Raw genomic sequence first — 23230 nt, forward strand, 5'->3', positions numbered from 1 at the left:
AATATCCTTCGAACAAAGCTGGCAGAACTCCCCTGACTCTTTAATAATTCCTCCTTTGCGGATGTGGTTTTGGACTTCAGCCCAAGCCACAAGCTCCTTTCTACCCGCCACTTCCCTTACTAGCAGTTATAAGCAACATCTGGTATGTATTACTACTGCTTTCAGTACGTTCCAGCTAGCTCTGGCAGTTGAGCAAAAAATGCCACTATCAGAAAAACTTATCAAGAAAAAATATACCCAAAAAGAGATTAAAAAAATGCAAGTTCATCTCTCCCTGTAAGTAGCTGACAAGTCTGGCACTTTAATATTGTCTTGTATCCAAAATAAAACTTCAATTTTGCCAATTTGTCCATGTGACTGCTTCCCCTCTAAACTTATGTTGTGTGAGGCCTGACACAGTTGCCTACTCACGCTCCATTTATAGACTGACAATGGAACTGTCTTCCCTGCTACTGTCCTGCAACTGTCCTTCACTTAACTCTAAGAATGTTTTCGTGTTTGGTTTTTTTTTTTGGTGTAGGTTTTTTTTTTTTTTTTTTTTTTTTGCACAGCGAACAGTAATATGTACATCACATGCAGACAAAGGGAATAACTTAAGGTACATTAATCTCCAAGAACATAGCTAAGAAATACACATTTACTCACTTGGACTACCACAACATATTACTAGGCAATAATATATTGCCCTACTTCAAAATATTTTAGAAAAACTTTCCACTTCACAATTTACTTAAGTAACCCTTCCTCCATATCTTCAGCCAACTATCTGTCTTCACTTTCAAGATAACTTGCTCCCTACACTGACCCTTTCTCACACTACCCTGGGCACAGGAACAGGTTTACGACTCTGTGTCCCAGGTCACTGCAGAGTCCTGAGGGGCTGTCCTCAGCCTGCTCCAGCTCTGCACCCACTGCAAATCCATGTTGCACCCAGCACAGGGCCCAAGGCACTGCTGGACAAAGGCTCAGGGAAGGAGGTGACAGCCCCAGACTGGAGAGAAACCAGTGATAAACTCAGAGACCAAGCATGGCAGCAGACATAAAGAGGAAGAAGTTACCTGATCACAGACCTAATGCCCACGCAGGGCATGAGGGACACTGAGGCAGAAGAAAGGCTAGAGTAGGAGAGGTACTGAGGAGAAAAGCGGAGGCACAGGAGGAGTGCTCCCAGCCAGGCCAGAGCTCAGAGAAGCTGAGTGAATGGAGGTAAAAAGGTACACCTTCGAGGGGACCACAGTCCTGGAGAAGCACACCCAAAGGTGAAGAAAGAAACAAGGAGCAGCAAAAACAAAGTAACTACACCTCCACTGCCTAGTTGTAGGGACTGACTATTACATATGCCAAAGGGACCAGAGAACAGGAGAGGGGAAGCAAAGCACATGGATGAAAGCAAACGTATTCTTCACAAATGTCTTTGTTTCTCCTTGCGCACATCACTAACAAAAAAATTCCTTGCGTTAATTACCTAAATTGTTCAGAAATCCCTGACTTGAGGGTTTTGCTGCTCATGGCTTTAAAAGTCCTTTTTGGTTTTCAAGCCTCCTCATTTTACCAACCTACTTCACGTAGAAGTCTCATGCAAACCATAACAATAATTACATCTAATACCCAAACTATTCCCTTTCCAGACTACAATGTCCTGAGCCACTACTTTCAAAGTCTTTAGTTACTGTGACAATAGCAGAGATTATTTCTTATTTATTAGGCAGAAGAGCGTCCTCTTACGAGGAGCAAGAACCCTATGTATTCATTTCCCCAGCTTAGAGATTATGATATTAAGGTAACACCCTCATCAACTGGAGAGCTGCAGTACAGTCAAAACACCAAGGGAACTGACAAGAATGTGAAACAAGGTAATTCTGAAACCCCAGCTTTGTGAGTTGTACATCGTTCTGCAAAGAAAAAAAATAAAGCTCATATGAACACATAAGATGAAAACAAGTAAAACTGAAACAAAAAAAAGTATCACTACAATTTTATTCGTGGATAAAGCCAGATTTTTCCATCCAACCTGTGACTCTCTGAAGTAACATTCATTCTCAAAATTAATTCAAAGGTTGTTTTATTTTCCCATGAAATGACATCTTTGGGGAGCCATGACAGTGACTAGAAAGCATCAAGTACTGCCAAAGAACTGTCCCTAACGTAGACTCTTATAGGTGGTTTTTTGTCAGATTAAGTAACCCTTAATCTGTTTTGTATTCCAACTTCTTTTGCAGAATGTGGCTGCCATTTGCAGGTATTCTCTTTTAGTACCATCTCAACAGCCTGCAAGTAAAACATGAGATCACCGAGATCCGCTCCAAAGGATCCACTGGACAAAACAGGAAGTCTATTAAAACAAAGGTTTTTATTTTCTGAAGTTATGGGCAAGTTCTCTTCAGAATTTTTGCCTCACCTACTTTCATTAATTCAGTAAAATTGAATATATGAGTGGATTAGTCACTACTGTCCCTCTGTAATCCATCTACTTTTACAGTCAAGATACCTCTCAGGAAAGTTCATTTTTAAGGTTCAGTTACAGGACCACCATTTAAATACTGCTTGTGGAATTATTTTATTGTTTTTAAATAAAAAAAATAGTGAAAATAGTAAGAAACAATCCAGTGGCTCCAGAGAGAACACTACCACAACACACATTTTATTAAAGAGCCACCACAGGAGCTGGATTGAAGTATTCAAATGATATTGAAAAGTTACAGAGAACACCTTCAGACTTGCTAGACTAAGAAATCAGTATGTATATGCCTGCTGGCAACATGTTTTGTCTATCCCCAATTGAAAAACTATTTAGAAGTGTCTGAGATGTTATGAAAACAAGTACAGCTTATGAGAAATTACTGATATGCTAAGAAAGAAAATACACTGGAAGATCTTGCAGCTGGGTTGTTTGGGTTTGTTTTTTTTTCATACAGAGATTATTAGTCGATTGTGAACCATAACTGAATTGTATGTTTTCATGTTGTTACAACTCCCTCAACCACCCAGGCCGTACCAGTCTGTTACCACAAAGTAAAGAGGACACAGTTCAATGACTCAATTTTCTGTAGCAGAAAAAAACAACCCAAGCATCCTTTACTAATACGTTTCTTCTCAGTGGGATCATGGAACTAGCACCCTTCTGTATCCAGGAGCAGAGAACAGGTATAACCAGAGCACAACCTCTTTTCTGCTGACTCTACCTAAGAAGCTTATTAACACTTTATCCATCTTCTAAAGTAAAGGGACAGTAATTTGGGACATGTTATGGAGGAGGGATAAAATGTTAAAGAAACAGCGTGTCACATAGGAGAAGCAAATAAAGACATCTATCCTTTTTATTACTACTACAGCACTGCCTGCAGCATTCACCGTGACTGAGCAGTGTTTTAAACATACTTTCAACCTTCCTGAAACAGTCAACATGGTTTGCCATGAGCTTACTACAGGAACAGAAATCCCCATTCACATGAAAAAAAAAACTTACTTAAAAACCTATGATTGAGTGACAGCAATAATCCATTACCCTACAGCAAGTAGAATTCTTCGCTTCTCTTTCCCCTCCATAGTACAGTAACAGTTGCAGATTGCAAAACTTACCGGTTGATGAGAGAACTTCACTTTCGGATTGTTGTCAATTTCCCATAACCCTTCGTTAAAACCCTTTCTTTTGTTTGGTTTTCCATATTTATCTTTATTTTCAGAATATGGGAATATGTCCTTTGGCCCCAAAAATGCCCTTCGGAAGATAGAGAAGAAATTACCATGAAAAAAATGTCATGTTTTAAACAGCCTTTTCAAAGGAAAAGTATGCATCAAACATTAAAGAAACATAATTTAGGAGCACAACAAAATCTGCTACAAATACATCTTTAGTTTTCTCAGCGGCCCAAGTTTTTCGTTACTGGCACCATAAAGACAGCCTCTCTCCATCCTCAAGTGTTGAGTTTCCAGGCAAGAAGCAGCCAGTGCTGCATGTTAAGACTGCAGCTGTTAATACAACCAACTACTGTGAGGCAAACCAAGTAAGTTGCAAAGAAACAAGAAGAGTATGCGCTTCTTTAGAAAAACAAGCTTAACATTTAAGGTAAGCATCCTTAAATCCTGACAGTGTAATGCAAGAGAACAAATAAAAGCAGAACAGTTCCAAGCTAATGCATAAAGTCTCCTGAAGTTACTAAACTAAAAGCAATGTACTTAGAAGACCAAACTGAAAAAGAATCTTAAGTGTATAAGACACGGAAAAAAGCAACACTTGAATGCACCAACTGCCCACAGACGAATGCACTTGCCACCAAAATCTTTGAGAACGCACTGTAATTCAGCATTAATTCAGTTTTTCAGTGTGTAAGGAAACACACTTTATTAACAGAATTTAATAAAAACTTTAAACTGTTTGTTATGGTAGGGCTCTTCCCTAGTTCTATTCTCAGTGAACTAAATACCAATTTTCTTCATTTACTCTTGCAGTATAGTTCCTAAGATAATGTATCTTTGTCACATAAAGAGGCAAGAACACTGAACAACACTATCCCTTATCCTAGAACTATGTAACTAAAGCTACTGGACTGCCTTTTCTCGTATGTCAAAGTCATCATATCCACATTACCATTCTCTCTAAGCTAGACACTGAAAAACAAATTACTGAAGACAAATACCCTGGTTTATGCTGAAGAATAAAGTCTATACAGCTCCTGCTCTATTCCCAAGACATTTCAAGCTATTATTTCAGTGCACCAATTCATATGCTGTTAAAACAAAGATGACACTTCAGTGGTTCAATCTCAGCTTTGCTATGCACTCAGATGCAGCCCTGTTTGACATAAGACAACTACCTGAAAAGTTACGGATACTTGCTTTCTGAGGTAGTAGCTCAGCATCTTTCAGAAAGGCTACTTTAGATAGACACTTTACTAAGCTAAAAGAGAACATTGTGATCCAGAAAGATTAAACACCTCCTACTCCAGCAGCAAAATGCTTACCTATGTGCAAAAAGTTTCAAGTATGCCTGCACTGCACACACCCCTTTACAGGAAGAGATGGTTAAGAGAGGATTCAGCCAGCACAGGAAGGAAATGTACTGCAGAAGTCCTCATATCTGGACCAAAAGACTGGGGAGGGAGACAGAAAGAAGCTGGAAACACAGTAAGTATTGCCTCCTTTCTTCTCTTCCCACTTAGCAGTATTTGTCCAAGGTCTACCCATATTCTTCAAGCTTTGACAAAAATACTGCTATGAAAAAGTAACATAATGGATTGCCGTACTTAAACTCCCATATGCCAAAACTGAGTAAGAAAACAGAATGAAGAGAAACATTTTCCCTTACATACAGGATCTAGAAACTACAGTTCTAAGTGACCTCCTATTTATGACACAAGTTCTGCAACAGCGTGATATAACCAGCACAAGAGATAGCAATAAAGGCTTCGTTCAAGCATCATTTTTAATACTCCTTTAGAAAAGGGTAGTGCTGCCACATTAGGACAGTACAGAAATAAAAACAAACAAATCCCCAAAGCCTTCTTTAAGCATATACCTATACACTTAAACAGCAAGAATTCAGCTGTTTCTAGAAAGACCTTCAACAATATCAATAAACTACTAGTTTATACTTGTTTCTAGTGAACTGCAAAACTAAGTTCATGTTACTCCTAGCAAACTGAGAATAATTATTCTCAAGTCAATCTTGTTTATATTTCCCCCTATATTCTTCCTACACACAGCTAGACTACACAGAATACACAAGGACTTTCTACGTTGATTAAACTAGTTGTTTAGGCTTTCAGATACTTGCCACTACTTACAGTTATATTTTATCCTACAGTACAGAGTGCCTATGTTTACATACACGTGGAACTAACTGTGAAAAGCAAAGCAGACAACAAGTGTACCAAATTGATTTTCTCATTAAGAAGTACAGAAAATTGTTGTATCTAACTAATTTCCAACAGATCACTAATTCACTGCTTACTGCTACAAACCTAAAGAAATCTAAGCGCTGTGAAATGGCATTCTCTATTTTCACCCGATTGGTTTCTTCCCATTGTTACCCACAAGTTATCTGCTGTAAGCAACATTAAGTATGATCAAAAAGCTTGAGTTTCATCTGTTACTACTCTGAGGAGCACTACATAAATTACATGCTTAAAGAACGAGACAGTTCAGATGGTTTCAGATAGTACACTGCAAAGTAAAGGATGTCCTTGTACTTTGCAGATTGTACAAGAAACTATCCTGACCACACACAGCCCAAGGAAAATCAGGCTGCAGTAAAACTTTATCTTGTTGAGGATGAGTGAAAAGGAATTCTAAATATACCCAAGCAAATTAGCAAAAGATTCCAAAGCCAAGTACATGTCAGGAAGCCTAAATGAAAATAAAAGGTATCGTGATGCTTCTCAAGATTTGCAGAGGTATTTCTAAAACTTTAGATAACAAACTCTTCCTCCTTTACATTCAATCTAGGTCTGCCAACTTAGAAACAATTAAGTACAACATCAATCCATAACTATACACATCACCAAGGAAAATGAACTATTCAATACTACATTTTTAACTGCAAAAACATCTTCGAAAAAGTATTAAGAATAAAGATAACCTACTGTAGTGCTTAAATTTGCCATTAAAATAAATCTTTCATTAAGTAAAAGGGCAGTACTCAAACACTGTAACCTCGAATCTTATTTCCAGGAATCCTTCCTCAACAGGGCAGAACCGCAACAAAACTGAGCAGTGGAATGCAGTCCCCTCAAAACGAATGTGTGACTGTAAAATGCTACCATTGTTGGGAGCACCAACAACAAATAATTCCACTCTACACAGCACTGGTGCTGCCTCAACTTGAGTATTACGTGCAGTTTTGAACACCACAGTACAGAAATGACATTATTAGAGTGTCCAAAGAAGATGGTGGTCTCATAGTGACCATACTGCTCCTCACAAGAGGAACAGATGAGCATGCACTCATCTTTTTCTGTCTGGTGATCAACAGAGAAGGGTCAGGTTGATATTAGTGAAAGGTTCTTCACCAGAGAGGGGTTAAGCATTGGAACATGCTCCCCAGGGGAAGCAGTCACAGTACTGAGCTGCCATAATTCAAGAAGCATCTGGACTACACTCTCAGACATAAGGTCTGAGCTTTGGGTGGTCCTGTGCTGAGCCAGGAGTTGGAGCCCATGATCCTTGTGATTCCCTTCCAACTGGGGATATTCTATGATATGTTCTCATTTTTTCTCAAGATCTTACAAACAAATACAAGTCCAAATGCCTCTGGGAAAAAAAAAAAAAAAAAAAGAAAACCAATGTAGGGCAATTTGCTACTTTCTCAAGTTTTACCTGCTTCATTGTTGTCAGTGTTATTCCACTTTCTTTCAGAACAGATTTTTGACCATTTCTGTATATATATATATATATGTCATTATAGGAGAAAGAAAAACTTAGTCATACCACTTCAGGTAGGATTTGTTTCTCTACTGAGAAGGAAAAAGTACACGGTATTGTTACAGTCTACCATTCACTTGAATAGCTTAAACAAATGTGAAAGTAACACATCCTGTCAGAAGAGATAAATTTAGGAGATGATACACTACTGAACACTGCAGTATTACAATACACAACATTCAGATAAGTCATTAAGTTGCTGCTGAATGAAACATGAACCAATGAAAGAAACAGGGCCCTCAGATATAAAGGACTTACGTCTCATGGGTGCCAAAGAAGAAAATAGGCATTTTATTTGTTGGAGGTTTTACTGCTCCATCCGGAACTTCATCCACCTAAGGAAAAGACAAACTACAATTAAACTCGGGCAACAGTTGATAACAGTCTGAAGGGAAATACTTAAAAATGCTAAACATTAAAAAAAAAAAAAAAGAAAAAAAAAAGAAACGATGCTACAGAGAGGTAAAGTAGGTCTTGAGGGCAGTATGCTAATAGTAAGAAGTGACAACGCTTCTCATTTTACAGCAACGCCTCCCTTTTTTGTTTTTTGGCTAATATTAAGGAGAGGCACAATGAGCTGGCTACAGGTAAAAGCAGCAATCCATCCAAAAAACAATCTTTTCTTCACCATAATGCACAATGACACTTCTTACCTGTAAGCTAAGCTGATAACTTGTCCGAGGAAATAATCACAAATTCTTAACCAAGTATCTTAGCTAAATGATTCATAATTAGCCTAATTTACAAGTTCATGCCTATTAGCATGCCCTGGAGCAGCCACAGGACTTGCCATGGCACCTCCAAGGGAGCGGTGAGGAAGGGAGAAAGGACCGGACAACTCCGCACTTATGTTCAATCTCTCCTACGGGAAAAGCTACAGAAATACCTGACTTCAACACTAAAGGGTAATCCTGCCACAACTTGGTATTCTCCTTCGGTTAAAAAAAAAAAACAACAAACAGCCGTTATTTGGGAGCAGTAGCTCTGTATAATTCGGTCCTTGCACAGCTCCAGAGTTTGTTATGCCACCATACAGAAGCCTACGTTTTGAAAACAAAGTTACGCAAATAGGGACAACTGGCGCTTGCTAGAGAGCTTTCACAGGGCGAGCCCGGGGCCTGCAGCGCAGCGGTGGTCGGCTCAGCCCGGGGCACCGCACTGGGGGCGGGCGGCAGCACGCGGCGGCAAAGCTCCCCGCAAGTGCCCGACAGCTCGGCGCGGGGACGGCGGGACTAGGAGGAGAGGCGGGGGGAAGGGACGCATCCTCCGCGGGAGAGGGGACCGAGGGGACTTACCCTGGCCGGCCAATGCGGATAACCTTTCATCTTGGCAAAGATGAGGTCCCCGGGTTTAAAATCTCGGCTCATGTTGTCTCACCGCCGTGCAGGCCGTCCGTCGTCTCGCCGCGAGCAAGGAACGGGCCGCGGGGTAGAGCACTGCGCCCGAGAGCCCCGCCGCCAACACGAACACGCCGCGAGAGGATGCGAAGGGCGGGAAGCGGCACCGCGCTCGCGAGGTCCCTGCGCCGAGTCCAACGGCCGCAAACGCCGCCCGCGGCACCGACGCCGCGCGGGCCACGCGCAGACCCAGTCTCCGCCCTCACGACTCCCGCCACACGGCCGCACCGCCCGACCCCCGCGAAGGTGCGCAGCCGCCGAAGCGGGCTGAGGCCAGGCTCTGCCTCTCGTTCGCGGCTCTCTAGCGCCTCGCTCCCCCCTGCGCCGGCGCCCGCCCCGCAGCCCACCTCCACCCGCAGCCGGCGCCGCCGCGCTCCTCTTCCTCCCGCCCGGCGCGGCGGTACCACCTGCGCGGCGCGGCGGGGGGCGGGCGCGGCGCGGCCGGCGGGCGACCGCTGGGCTTCTCGCGTCCACCCGCCCGAGAGGCGGTGGGGGCGGCTGCCGGGAGATCGCCGACGGCGCGTACCGGAGAGACGAGGGAGCCCGCGGGTCCGCTCCGTCCCGTCCCCTACCCCCCTCAGTGCTGCGAGTGGCTCGTTCCTGCGTTCGCTGGGGGCGGGGCCGCCGCGGCGCTGCCGGGCGGGGGAGGAGAGAGCGGCGGTGCGGTCTTGCGGCTGTAGCGGCGGGAGGGGATGGGAAGGGAGGGCGGCGAGGTCGCGCTCTTCCAGCGGCCGCGGCACCTCGCTCTGCAGCGCTCGGACTCCTGGACCTCCGCTTAAGGTCCACTGACTTGTCCTCGGGCTCTGCCCGGCCGATAATTTCGCCCCTTCACAAGAAAGGAGCAATTAATTACCGCCATCCTCGTCTGCGTAATAGAAACGTGGTTGTCCCAAATACGTCTTTTGTGTTTGTCTGTCACCGCGCAGTGCCCTTACGGCACGCCGCTTCGTGGCGGTTCGCAGCCCTCGCCTGCCATGTCCGGAGCTGTCGGCTCTCCCCAATGCACCGCAACCTCCTCCGGCCACACCCGGCTTGTTTGCCTGTCAGCGCCAAACGGTCCTCTCACACCGTTTCAGCCACCGCTGAATCAGCTTATTAAATAGATTCTTCCTTACTATCGGTCTAGTTGGGTCTGGCCCTTCTCTGTATTCAGAGTTAGGAGATCCGTCAGCTCACACGTGCGTTTGACTATACCTTGTGGTCACACTCAGAAAGTCACAGTTCAGCACGTTGGTGCTGATGGGCTGCCAGAGCTGGGGGAATGAGCTGCATGGAACAGGTAGTACATGCCATGACTTTTCAATCTTCCCATGATTATGCTATCTATCAGTGACAGACATAGCCATTTTGTGCCACTCTCGATAAAAGACCTGAGGCACAGTTGTACAGGCTAGGTTTCTGCAGGCTCTGCCCATCACACTGTTGTGGGAGGGGAAGTCCTCTTGAGAAGAGCTGTCATCCTGCTTTTAGTTTTGTTACTGAAACTCAATTGAGACCCCCCCCAAAAAAAAAAAAAAAAGACAAATGCAGTTGCTACGGAGGAAGTCCTGCTGCATTCTAGGCTCTCCTGGTTTATTCAGAAAGGTCAATTATAAATGTTAACAGTAAAACTTCACTCCTATTCATTTGAACAGATAGAAACCGCAGTTTTCCATTGGCTTATAGGAGTCAAATTTGGTTGATTTTCTTGACTGCTTGTATCTCTGACATAAATACAAAGTTCCCACAGAGCTGGACATGAGTTTATCAGAAAATAGAAGGCAGTCAACACACCTGACAGAGAAACTCCTCCTCTGGGAAAATAGATTATCATATGGGGCAGCAGCTGTTTACAAACAAGGTAGGCTGTACATCTGGAATTGTTCAGCTGAAGGTACAAGTACAGATGCAAAATTGCATCTGCCTTGGTAGGTAGAGAATTATTTGGTTTGGTGCTTGAGCTCATGCATATTTCAGCAGTAGTTAAAGTTTACTATTTTTTTCCTAAGTTATAAAGTGTTGGCTACCTACTGAAGAAAAAATAAATGCATATATTAGTATTTTGCTATGCAAGAGCTGACAGTCTGCAGAAATTCCCTTGGCTCAGTCGTTGTTCTGTTTAATCATATAATTATGTTAATCTTCCATATCAAATTAAACAAATTCACATCTTAGTTTTCAGGCAATGTTTTCAGAATTTGTTTTAGATATTCCAATTTTCTAAGCTTTTGGAAGGGGTCTTCTGAAAATGTCAATGCTGAGGAATCAGAAGCCTTCCTCTGTGTGATTCAGTGATTTTATCTTGGATAACAGATGGGCTGCCGAAATTATTTTGATTTTTCCTAATTAAAAAGCAATTCAAGATGACTTGAATGTGAGAAAGAACTTTTTGACTCTGATGGTGACAGAACACTGAAACAAGCTGTGCAATCTCCTCCTCTGGAGATATTCAAAACGTGTCTAAGGAACCTGCTTTAGCAGGGGTGGACTAGATGATCCCCAATAGGTCCTTCCCAAACCCTAGGATTCTGTGATTCTGGCTTCATCATAAGTAAGGTGATCTTCAAAAGAGACTACTGAGACCATTGCATTTTTAAAAAGAAAATGAATACAGTGTTAAGAGCAAAACAAAAATTATCCACAATATTTTGCCAGTGATCAGGCTCATTAGTGCGTTGTTAAGTACATAGACTGAAGCTAAACTTCAAATACAGACCAGTGTGTTGAGTAAACAGAAAACTGCAGACAAATTGTTCAAAACAACTTACAACAACAAAATATGTGCATTTTGCAATGAAGATACTGTGTTGGAAGATAGTAGCATACCATACCGATGCTATTAGACTTTAAGAAGAGTGGATCACCAATTTTTAGCAAATGGTTTCCTTTTGAAAGATAGAATCTGTGGCTCTTCCACCAGACCTGCTGCCTGCTGAAGTAAGAACTTAGTACCCTGGTAGGTGATAAATAACTGCAAGCTATGAATAAGCTTCAGAGTTGAAAAACAGTTCAGTTCTTCCTGTGAACAGTGGCATTTCTTGAGCTTGTAGTTTGAATCATCTGTTTAAAACATTGCTTCCAAATGATTTCCTGCAAGTGTCGGTTTGCTGCTTTGCAAAGCAGCAGGCTGGCATCCGGCCTGCAAGTGAAGCAAGTTGTTGCTCCCTGTTCTGCTAAGGTCAGAACTATATTGATGTATTTATTCTCTTCCTTCTTCCAGAACTTCAAGCACTTAGATCCAGCAGACTGAGTTAAAGTCACACCAAATCTGGAGACTGGGTAACCAGAACAAATACAACCCAAATCTTCAGAATAGATAATACTGCACAGCTCTCTGTAGTGCTAAGAGAGCAGACAGTACTGGTGATGGAACTGATCAGTCCTGTGTTTCCAGTACCGAAGAAACATGGCACCTATACAGCTCTGCAGAGCTGCCTGAACCTTGTACAGCTCATCTTCATGGATATCTACACTGGTACTTAAGATTAACATGGACTACAGTAAAGCGATGGAATCCCTTCTATAAGAATTGTAATGAGGATAACTGTGTTTGTAAGCCCATTCTGTGCCCTATCCATTGGTCTATGTAGTTTCTTCAGTGACATGTTCTAGACTGTGATTGTGGGAGAAGGAAGTTTATGGACTGTGGAAAGACAGTCTGCCTACTTGGAAGGAATACAGGAGTGCTGTACTAGGACTACCTGGAATGCAACAAGGAAGGCTTCAGCCCACATGAAATCAAATCTGGTAAGGGAGGTCAAAATAAAGACTAGGGAAAAGCTGGGCCTGCCACTGAATGAAGTGAGTGCCCTGGTAATGCAGGATTCCAAGAAGGTGGAGCTACTGAATGCCTTTTTTTCTTCAGTGTTTACTGCTAAGACTGCCCTGCAGGAACCCCAGACTCTGGAGATAAGAGAGTGTGAGGAAAGAAAGAATTCCCCTTGGTGGAAGAAGATCTGATCAGAGATTATCTAGGCAAACTGGATACACACAAATCTATGGGCCCTGACAGGATGCACACATGCATACTGATAGAGTAAGCAAAAGTGATGGAGTGATTCCACTCTATCATCTCTGATAGTCATGGGGAACAAGAGGGGTGCCTGAGGACTGGAGGAAAGCCAGTGTCATTCCAGTCTTCTAAAAAACCAAGAAGGACCTGGGAAACTACAGGCCAGTCAGCCCCACCTCCATCCCTGGGAAGTTGATGGAACAACTTATTTTGGATGCTATCTCCAAGCAAGTGCAAGAAAAGAGAATTATCAGGAGCAGTCATCATGTATTCACCAAGAGGAAATAATTCTTGACCAATCTGGTGGTTTGCTACAATATCATGAAAAGGAGTTCTGTGGAGGACCTAGTTGTCCTGGTGGACACAGGTTGACCATGAATGATCAGTTTGCTCTGGTAGCCAAGACGGTCATGTTCTTAGAAAGAATGTGGCCAGCAGATTGAGGGAGCCCATTCTATGCCCTATCCACTGATCTATGTTGCCTCTTCAGTGACTTGTTCTGAGGCCATATCGGGAGTACTGTGTCTATTCCTGGGCTCGTCCATTCAAGACAGGGAACTACTGAAGAGAGTCCAGCAAAAGGCCACAAAGATAATCAGGTTCCCAGATCATTTCTCTTCTGAGGAAATACTGAGAGACCTGGACCTGTTCAACATCTGACTGTCTCCCACAGCATTCTCCTGGAGAAGCTGGTAGCTCATGGCTTGACATGTTTTCTGTTCACTGGTGAAAAACTGGCTGCATGGTCAAGCCCAGAGAGTGGTGGTGAACTGAGTTAAATCCAGCTGGCAACTGGTCACTAGTGGTGATCCTCAGGGGTTAGTACTAGGGCCAGTCCCACTTAATATCTTCACTGACAAGCCGGATAAAGAGATTGAGTCCACCCTCAGGAAGTTGACAACAAGCTGGGAGGAAATGTCAAGCTGCAACCTGAATCAGCACCCAGCAAGATGATTTAGTGGGAGTGGTGGTTATGGGCTGATGGTTGGACTAGATGATCTTAGAGGTTTTTTTCCACTTTAATGATTATGTGATTCTAAGACTCTGGAGAAGACTGAGAGTGGATGTCAGCAACACACACAAGTATCTGAAGGGAGGATTTCAAGAGGATGGGACCAGGCTTTTTTCGACACAGAATCAGGGGCAGCAGGCATTAACTGAAGCACAGGAAGTTCCACACAAACGGGAGGAAAATGGTCACTGTGACAGCTTTCGCTCTGTATTCTCCCAATAATCTGCCCATATTTGGACTATCTGTTTTTCAAGATTAACCAGGTCTTCTGTGGGTTATGTACTCCATTCAGATTGCCTGGTAATCTGTGGACATCATGATACATTTTTCATAGAATTCATGTTTTCTTCAGATGCAGGTCAACATTCTGTTAAGAGGACTGAGGAATGGGAAAGCTCCAATACAATCCTGCTTAGCGGGACCCAGACTTCCCCGGGTCCGTGGAAATTCAAGTCACATAAATAGGGAAATAATATATATCCAAAGCGCTCTTCTAATTCCTTGCTACCAGAGCAAGCTTGTAAGTTAACACATTAAGACTGTGGGAGCAAGGAACTAGGAAGGTGCTTTAGATATGCATCACTTTGCCATTTCAGGTTAGTCCGCCTCGGCGGGAAGCGGGCGCTACAAACGCGCCGCAGCCAGCGCCCGACTCGCCTGAGGGCGGCGGGGACGCGAGCTCGAGGGGGAGCATGCGCGGCTCCCTCCCGCCTCGCGCCGGCGTTGCCCGGGCACAGCGTTTCCACGCACTGCGTTCCAGACTCGGGCGGAGCCGCAGCAACAGGAAGCGGCAGTCGGAGAGTCCCGGCGCGCGGGGCGGGCGGGGCCGCGTTCTTCTAACCGGATTCTAACCGCCGAGCGGCCGGACAGGTGCGAGGGTACGAGATGAGCTAGGGCGGGCCGGATCGGGTACGGCGGAACGGGGCTTCTCTGCGGTGCGGCGCTGCTCCGGGCTGGCGTTCAGCTTGGCGGCGGCCGGCCTGGAGGCGGGCGGGAGAGCGGGCGGCGGCCACGGTCCCGGGACATCTCGCGTGGCGGTCGCGTTCGACCGAACCCTTTGGGGCGTTTCTTGTTGGCTTTGAGTCCGTCGCGGTGAGGGTCTGTCGGCCACGGCCTGTTGGAGCTGCGGTACGGGCGCGCGTGTCAGCAGGGAAACGCTGCGTGCTGCTAGCGGGGGCAGCCACGGAGGAGTGCCTTGTGCCGGGGAGCTGAGCTGCGGAGTTCCTTGCCTCGTTAACCTGAGTGCGGAATGTTGTGTGTTCCTCTTGTGTGCTCGTCGTAACTGATTTAAGGAGCTCATAAATTATGTTTGCTACTCAGCCTGAAGTAAATATATATATGGATAGATAGATAGATACACATGTGTGCATATGTGTGTAGATATAGATATATGTATACACAGTCTGTGTCATAAAAATGCAATTGATACTGGTTTTTTTTTTCCTATAGCTGATGCTGAATTATGAAATTTATAGTAAAGAGTTTGGTTCTCCTCCTTTGTGCTCTCTGATATTGCTGATGCATCTCATGCAGGAGAAATACTGTTGAGTAAGAAGTAGCAGATCTATGAAATAGAAGGCGAGTTGTGTCGTTCTCTGCACTGACACTTGATTATTGACTTAAAAGAAAAAAAAGAAAGTAAAAAGCAAACGGGCAAATCTCCAAAACAAAGTCCAACAAAATACAAGGTTAATCTCCCCTAGAATTATTTTGAAGAGAAATCAAGTTTGCAATCCTCTTAAGAGTGAAGGCTGTGGTGACAGATACAATCTGTGCAGACAACACATTTTGTGTTGGCATCTATCTGAAAACTGATAGTGGATTTTCTACAATTTTGTTTTAATCTAAACCTCTCAGGCTCAGAGGACTAACAGTGCAGATGTTTACTGAATAAAATAGTTGTCAAATTGCAATTGATGGTAATTGTTCAGATGGTGCTGCAGTAATGCTGTTCATTAAAGTGTTTTGACAGCTTATGTAACCAACTAAACAATTATGCCTCTGTGTTACAGGTTTTAATGTCTTTATTTGATGGAAAAGAGGAAACTTTGAAGCTTCTCAACTTAAAACTTAGAAAAAAAAAATATTGTTGTTGAAGATGATCTTAATTCCAAGGACCTCACAGACTTAAAAAGCTACTGACATAATGACTGACATAATGAATTTGTCTTCTCCAGTCAGCCATGTTGATCATGAAGCTAAACGGTGAGTTTTACTTCTGAGTCGTCTTAGTCTGGTACTATGGTTCAGCTTTCTGTGGTTAACGTTCTCGATCCCTGAGACTGTATAAGTCAGAAGAAGCAGATATGATGCATTAAAGCTGTGTCGTGCCATTACAGTCATTATATGAAGAGGTTTAGTTGTCTAAAGAGATTTGTAATGGCTATCTGATGTACAGGAATTCTTCTTTGATTGCAGAAGACATAACTTGCATAGAAAGGGAGTTCCTGTCTCGTGTCTGGGGCACTGATATGAAATGCCAGAATGATTCTATATTAGCTGAGGTTGAAGAGGTTGGGTTTAAGTCTTACTCACACATAGGAAGAAAGAACAAAAATGCTTGAATATAAACTTGAGATAGGCAGTCAGACTGTGGACCACTTCCTCAGGTAGGGGAATTTTGAGGATTGCATTGATAAGTGGAACGTAAGACAAATTCTCCCTGTTTCTATACGCTTTCTGCTACATATAGATGGAAGGATGGTGAAAAACCTTTTTCTGTCATGTTCTTTGTGCACTGTAACTAGCTGGCTTAGTAAATAAGTATGAGCTTAAAGCTTCTGAGTTAGAGGTTCGCTTTACAGGGTAGAACTCAAAAGTTGTTTCACTTCTGTTGCTAAGAAACTTCAAAATACTTCTAAAGGCAGTGCCTTTCATAAAAGTTGTAGTTGATAAAATACATGTTTTTTTGTTCAAAAGCAGTTATTAATGAACTATTAATATAAGACAGCAGAAATAAAAAGCTTTCTCTGAATTTTTGTTCAAATCATACATACTGTAACACTTCCTAGGGATATTTTGTGTGATTTTTGTCTTTGATTTAAGCTTCCCTCAGCTTTATATTGTAACGCGTCTGCACTTCATGTGGGGTTGGACTCGATGATCTCTAGAGGTCCCTTCCAACCCCTACAATTCTGTGATTCTGTGAATATAGAAGGAAGACTCTCACAGAATTATAAAGGTCGGAAGGCTCGTCTTGAGATTTGTGTTCAACCCTGCCCTTGCTAAAAGCGGGTTCCCTATAGCAGGTCGCATGGGAAAGTGTCCAGACAGTCTAAAATATCTCCAGAGGGGGAAATTCCACAACCTCTCTGTGCAGCTCATTGCAGTGCTTTGTCACTCTTACAGTAAAGAAGTTCTTCCTTGAGTCCACCCCTATTGATTTGACTCCCCCACATAAGATATTTATAAACTGTGTTGGGATCGCTTCTCAGCCTTCTCTTTTCGAGTCTGAACAGTCTCAAGTCTCTCTTCCTTGTACAGGAGATGTTGCAGGCCCCTAATTATCCTTGTAGCCCTTTCTCAACAGGTGGCATGAAATGTCTGTAATATGCTGCATATGCTCGTGATTCTGTGGAGGTTAAATAAAATGTCACAAGAATGGGATTTCTGGAGGCCGATCTCTGTTGTATTTGCAGATATTCAAGCAGACAGATAGAAAAATGAAACGGTTAATGTAACAATCTTTTTTTTTTTTTTTTTTTGAGACAGCTGATTCAATTTGATTTTATGCTGAGAACAAAAATAGTGTTTTCAGCTCCGTATTATTAGTTTCTCAGTAATGCCATTGTGAGCTTTAGAGGTTATGCAGAAAATACTGTTCAAAAGAAGAATATACTGCTTCTTTTTCAGTAGTCACCCCTTCATTTTAATGAAATCCTAGGCCAACACAGAATTTCTGGAATGTCCCCAGTATCTTACTTCTTGTGTTTGCTCTTCTTCTACTGATTCCAGTATTTATAACATTAAATCACACAAAGCCACACTTTTTTTTCATAGTTTTCTCCATTGTGCTTATTTCTGTTGACTTCTCTGGTCAATTAGTACATAATTAGCAGTTTTTAAGAAGGAAAATAATGCTGGTGGGTGCAAACCCTGACTCCTGCCTTCTCCAACCCCAAAACTTAACAAAATCTTAAATTCTTCCCATACCTGTTGCTGATTCGAAGGCTGGGGAGAGTGGACAAAGAGACACTCTAGATTATTTTTTTTCCTTTCTAGTCTATACTTTGTTACCTTTGACACCTGGCCTTTTTATAGCTGTATTTTGTTGAGGCTGGTCGTCATTTCACCTCTGAATAAGATGATCTAGCTTGCTTTCTTCTATCTTTTATACAGCTGTGGGGAAGGGGTTGCAAAGGAGAAGTCTCTGGACATTTATGTGATGTCCACAAACAAGCTCTTACACAGCTTCTGGAAGTGCCCTGCATTCAGATCTCTTTTGTTTCCTGCTTGATTTACCACTTCGTCTTGCTGCCACAGCTAAGAGTTATTTAAAACTTCCTTCTCAAGAAGGAAGTCTTAAGGGCACAGGAGCAGGCAGTCCCCCTGAGCTGCAGAATGAGCCGTTGGGCAAGAAGAACGGCGTGGATGAATAGGGAGCTATTCTTGAGGCTCCAGGAGAAAAAGAGAATCTACCGCCTGTGGAAAGAGGGACAGGCCACTCAGAATGAATGTAAGGATGTCGTTAGGATGTGTAGAGGTGAAATCAGCCATTTAAAGAAGGGAGTGTTAACATTTGTAAGTACTATTCATGCATTTTGGAAATATTCATGCTTTGCAGCTTATGTAGTGCCAAGAGTGGGTCACAGTCACTACAAAATAGCAGTGCATCAGAGTTGGACATTGCTGAAGATCTGAAAAGGAAACTCTGTCAAGCCAAAGAAGAAAAAGTAGACATAATCATTAAACACAATCAAGAAGTAAGGTTTTTTTGTTCTCTTTCATTTGAGTCCTAAAAGAAATGTAAATGTGTTTCATTATTTTCTTACATGATCTGTCAAAAATGCTGTCATTAGCCAAAAAAGAAAAGCAGTGTCAAAGATGTCACAGTACAGACCTCTTACAGCTATTCATAGGGACTGATAGCAGCTCCACTGTCATTGCTAATAGTTGAAGTCACTTCACGGAAAGTACTTGCCTCTACCAGGGTCTTGTTAGACAGAATTGCCCAATGGCACAAGTAGATACAAATCATAGCTTGTTTATCCTGATGAAAGGGCTGTATTTAGTTTTACGTGTGTGTGGTGTATATACATATAATATATATTTTTTATATATATATATTTTTTGCCATAATATTTGAGCATTGTTTTAATTCTGCAGAATTCATAAATCTAGTACAGCATTTTTGTGTGTGTGCATCACATCCAGATGGGATATCTTTTAATGGTCTTCCAATGTCTTATCTTAGTTCAGATTTGTAATTTTGCGTAATTTGTTGCAAAAGCACAACTATCATGACATTTGTCAAAAATTTAGAGCTCTTTAATGGAGACTCCATGCGTAGGGAAATACTTAGCGTAATGAAGATGCCAACTTAAAGATTTTTCCTCACAATGCTGTGACAAATTAGTATTGAAGTGTTAAGAATTTATCCAGAGTATCCATTTTTTTGCACTCACATACATAAGGGAGGGTGAGCACTGAGTACAGATGTATCAGTAATCAATTTGGGCTTTTTGCTGTTGGGATACTTACCACTCTTGCTAAAGCCAATATGACAGGTGATGTGCTGCTTTAGACTTGTGCTTGTGCAGAGAAATTACCTCTCTGGATAGCAGTTCTAGTCTTAGAGTTTGCTATGGGTGGTTGGTGCAGTTACTCATTCATTCTTGATGCAAAATCTAGTCATTACACCAAACTTGCTTTTTACATCTGTTCATTATTGGAGTCTGCATACAAATTAAATGGTGGCTATCTCTCCTGCAGTATGTTGGTCTTGTGTGGCATTCTTTCCCTGCTGTCCCATTGGTTGTGGGTCTGTTCTGTAAAAATGGGTCCCAGGAGTTAAAAAATTTGAAGAGTAACCTTTTAAATTCAGAGTAAACTTAGTGTGTGCAACAAAATTCATGTGCTGTGTCATGTTGTACTGGAACCACAAAGTTGGGTTACTTTTCAAGCAGTTGAACTACCTGGGATACTTTTGTGCCAGATGTTCACAGATAATGGAAGTGCTCAAGTTAGCTACAACCACTGTTATTGAAGTCAAACTCTGTAGGTGTTCTGACTGCATTTATTCTCCATGTTCTTGTAATGAAATAACTTGGATTTTATTTTCTAGACACAGGTTTCAGTAGCGATGACTGGACTGCATTCCTTAATCGAGATGAAATTACTTTTTAAAGGATTTTTCATTATTAATTTATTAAGTTTAGCTGTATTCTGCTTGACTACTGAATAATTATATTGGACTAAACTTTGTTCATCCTGCATCCCTGTCAGTTACTAGATGTCTGATAGTCATCATGAAGGATACTAGACTGTCTTTCAAGTGTTAAATTTGGAGAAAGTTAATATAAATTTACTAGTTGAACACAGTGTTCTAGTCGCTGCAGTTTTTGCCTATAAGGTACATGAACATGCTAATATTACAGCTTTTATTTTCTTATGGTAGAATTGTTTTGGTAAATGGAAGGAATATTTTTGAAATACCTGAACTCAGTCCGGTAATATGAATAGTTTGACTATATAAAACAACAGGAATAATCAGTACTCATTTACACAAATTTTGTCTTTTGCAAGAATAGATTTCAAGTTCAGGTATGAGCGAATGAGTAAGTAGCTGCAAATGCAGTTGAAGTTCTTTTTCTAAAATATTCCTTAGATGTATTTTTGTAATGTGCTGTTTCTTTAAGAGAGCATTCTTGCCAGTTTTCTGAAACAAATTTATTTTGTAGCTGCGTGACTATGAAATCCAGATTGTCAAATTACGATCTGAATTTGAGAAAGGAGAGGCAATACGACAAAGGCTGGAATATGAACTGGCAGTTGCCAAAAAAGATGCCCGTTTGAGAATAGATACCGTAGAAGAAGAGTTAAGTGATGCAAGAAACAAGCTTGCAGAGCTGCAAGGTAAGTTTCAAAAAAGCAAATGCTGAAAAATGGTAAAGTCTCTTTCAGGTCAAGAAGGGAACTGAGTTCCAGTAGGTTAATTAAGTTCACCACTTATTGCTGCATTTTGTTGGATCTCTCTTTCCCATCTCTTAGACATCTGTTTTTGTAAGTCTTATGCTTGATGGCTCATGCATGAGTTAAACTTCTAAGCCTTTCATTTTGTTTTTTTTTTTTCCTTTTCCCTCCGTGCATTCTGTTGTTCCCTTTTTAACTGCTGTCCTTGTATTTTAATCATGGTTAATCCACATTTAACCCACACTAGATAGTAGTGTAGAGCAGTTCTTCCTCCCCATAATTAGATACGTATATATATATATATATATATATATATATATTGCTGTTCATTTGTACTATTTCCAACAACTTATTTTTCTAGCATTTCTTTTGTATTTCACCTCTTCAAAAGCATCATTTTCATCATTCTTGTCTAGTTCCCATTCTTCCTCCTTGCTTCATTTTTTATAGGTAATGAAACATGTATATGGTGCAAAGTTAATCTATTCTGTGGGAATATGACAGTAGTCACAGACTAGCAGGAAAAAACGTCTAAATAAAAATCGGCCACTTACTACCAGTCTAGTAGCTAGTCTATATTCAGAAACTCTTATTTCCTTGATTATTCTCAACAGTGTATGTGAAATTTCTTACCTCACTTGGAGGTCAATGTCTAGTTACTGAAGTAAATATAATACCTTATAATCTAGTAGAGGAGGTGTATTTGAGTTTGAATCTTAGATTTTTTTTCAGTGAAGATCTCGGATTGCTTCTCATGTAGAACATGTCTTCCAAGTCTCTGTAGGAGACTTAGAAACTTGGAAATGCTTGAAAGTGCCAGGCGTTTCTAAGATAATTGGAAAACTGAATTTTTTAATCCTTTGGAGAATGAAAGATGTAGCAAAACATTCTTTGGGAATCTCAAGCCTGAACTGTTGTTTTCTTACTTAAAGGAGACTATCTTTAGATGCCCATTTTGCTAGTTTATATGCCAATTTTGAGTCTATTCTGATTTAGATGTGAGTAGTAGGTGTTTGTACACTTAAACATACTTAAAATCTCATTCTGTAGTGCCCTGTGATGTAGAAAAAGCTGTGTTTATTGGCAGCTCCATTGTGTAACTGGCAGTGGGTGGTGGACATGGGGCCATGGCTGAACCTTTCAGGAGATCAGTTGTAGTTAGCCCCACATCAGGTGAACCCACTCACCCACTGTGTCAGTGTGCCCATCAGTGAGCCTGTGGCACCTCTAGAAACATAGATCAGGAAGGGTGGTAAATCGTAAGAGGAAGCAAACAAACAAACAAAAAGAGCCAGAACAGGAGGAGAGAGATGGGTGAGGGACCTGGATGGAACAGTTGAAGAGAGGCACCCAAAGTCCTGGCATGGTCTGGGAGATAGGATTCCATAGGGATTCCATAGGATTCCATTCTGCCACTGGAGGAATCACAGTGTACTCACCCTGATTCCCCCTCACAAAACAGACTGCTTTGTTTTGTGATGAGAGAAATGAAGGGCAAAAACAGGGATAAGAGATTTCACAGAATTTTTCTTGCAAGTTAGTGTGTTAGTTTCTTTCACCATCAGAAAGAAACTATACTTAGCAGTCTGTTTGAATTGTTTGAAATTCCCCAGATTTTTTCTTTTCCTCTTCAATTGCTGCCAAAAAAGTACAATAGTTATGAAGTTGTTTCTCAGTTCCTCTGCTGTCTGTAACTTTCTGCTTATTTTCTTTGCCATTTGAAGCCTTCTGTCCTCCTGTACTCAGCTCTGGTGAGGTTGCATCTCCAGTTTTTGGCTCCTCGCTTGTGTCCAGTTTTGGGCCCCTCGCTGCAAGACATCGAGGCCCTGAAGCCTGTTCAAACAAGGCAAAGAAGGCAAAGCTGGTGAGGGGTGAGGAGCACAGGCATTATGAGGAGTGGCTGAAGGAGCTGCTTGTCAGTCTGGAGAAGGCTCAGGGGAGACCTTATTGCTGTCTATAACTACCTGAAGGAAGGTTGTAGTGAGCTGGGGGTCGGCCTCTTCTCTCTTGTAACTGGTGATAGGACCAGGAGGAATGGCTTCAAGCTGCACTAGGGGAGATTCAGGCTGGAAGTTAGGAAATACTGCTTTTCTGAAAGAGTGGTCAGGCAGTGGAATGGGCTGCCCGGGGAGGTGGTGGAATAACCAACCTTGGAGGTGTTCAAGGAACCTTTGGATATTGTGTTGAGGATATGATTTAGTGAGTACTATGGGTGATAGGTGGATGGTTGGACTAGATGATCTTGGCGGTCTTTTCCAACCTTGGTGGTTCTATGATTCT

General features: G+C 42.1%; 2 protein-coding genes across 7 annotated transcripts in view; one reads left to right on the top strand and one right to left on the bottom strand.

Moving 5' to 3' along the window:
• Positions 1-8881, bottom strand: part of PSIP1 (PC4 and SFRS1 interacting protein 1) — a 35964-nt gene extending 27083 nt beyond the window's left edge. Inside the window, exons 1-3 of the mRNA XM_042826798.1 lie at positions 8715-8881; positions 7678-7754; positions 3580-3718 (exon numbers count right to left, since the gene is read on the bottom strand). Of these exons, the coding sequence (XP_042682732.1) occupies positions 3580-3718; positions 7678-7754; positions 8715-8786 (288 nt within the window). The 5' untranslated portion in view covers positions 8787-8881. The remainder of the gene's footprint in view (positions 1-3579; positions 3719-7677; positions 7755-8714) is intronic.
• Positions 8882-14616: 5735 nt separating this feature from the next.
• The window catches only part of CCDC171 (coiled-coil domain containing 171), a 186611-nt gene continuing 177997 nt past the window's right edge, over positions 14617-23230 (top strand). For all 6 annotated transcript variants that reach the window (XR_006170278.1, XR_006170279.1, XM_042826746.1 and 3 more), the window contains exons 1-4: positions 14617-14697; positions 15832-16024; positions 18603-18741; positions 20719-20893. Coding sequence is in view for 4 of the 6 variants with exons in the window: in XM_042826746.1 (XP_042682680.1) it covers positions 15966-16024; positions 18603-18741; positions 20719-20893 (373 nt within the window). In the remaining 2 variants the exon portion in view is untranslated. The remainder of the gene's footprint in view (positions 14698-15831; positions 16025-18602; positions 18742-20718; positions 20894-23230) is intronic.

The sequence above is a fragment of the Centrocercus urophasianus genome, unplaced genomic scaffold (assembly GCF_019232065.1).
Source record: "Centrocercus urophasianus isolate 14NV4802_14NV808 unplaced genomic scaffold, USGS_Curo_1.0 seq_27, whole genome shotgun sequence".
Taxonomy (NCBI): domain Eukaryota; kingdom Metazoa; phylum Chordata; class Aves; order Galliformes; family Phasianidae; genus Centrocercus; species Centrocercus urophasianus.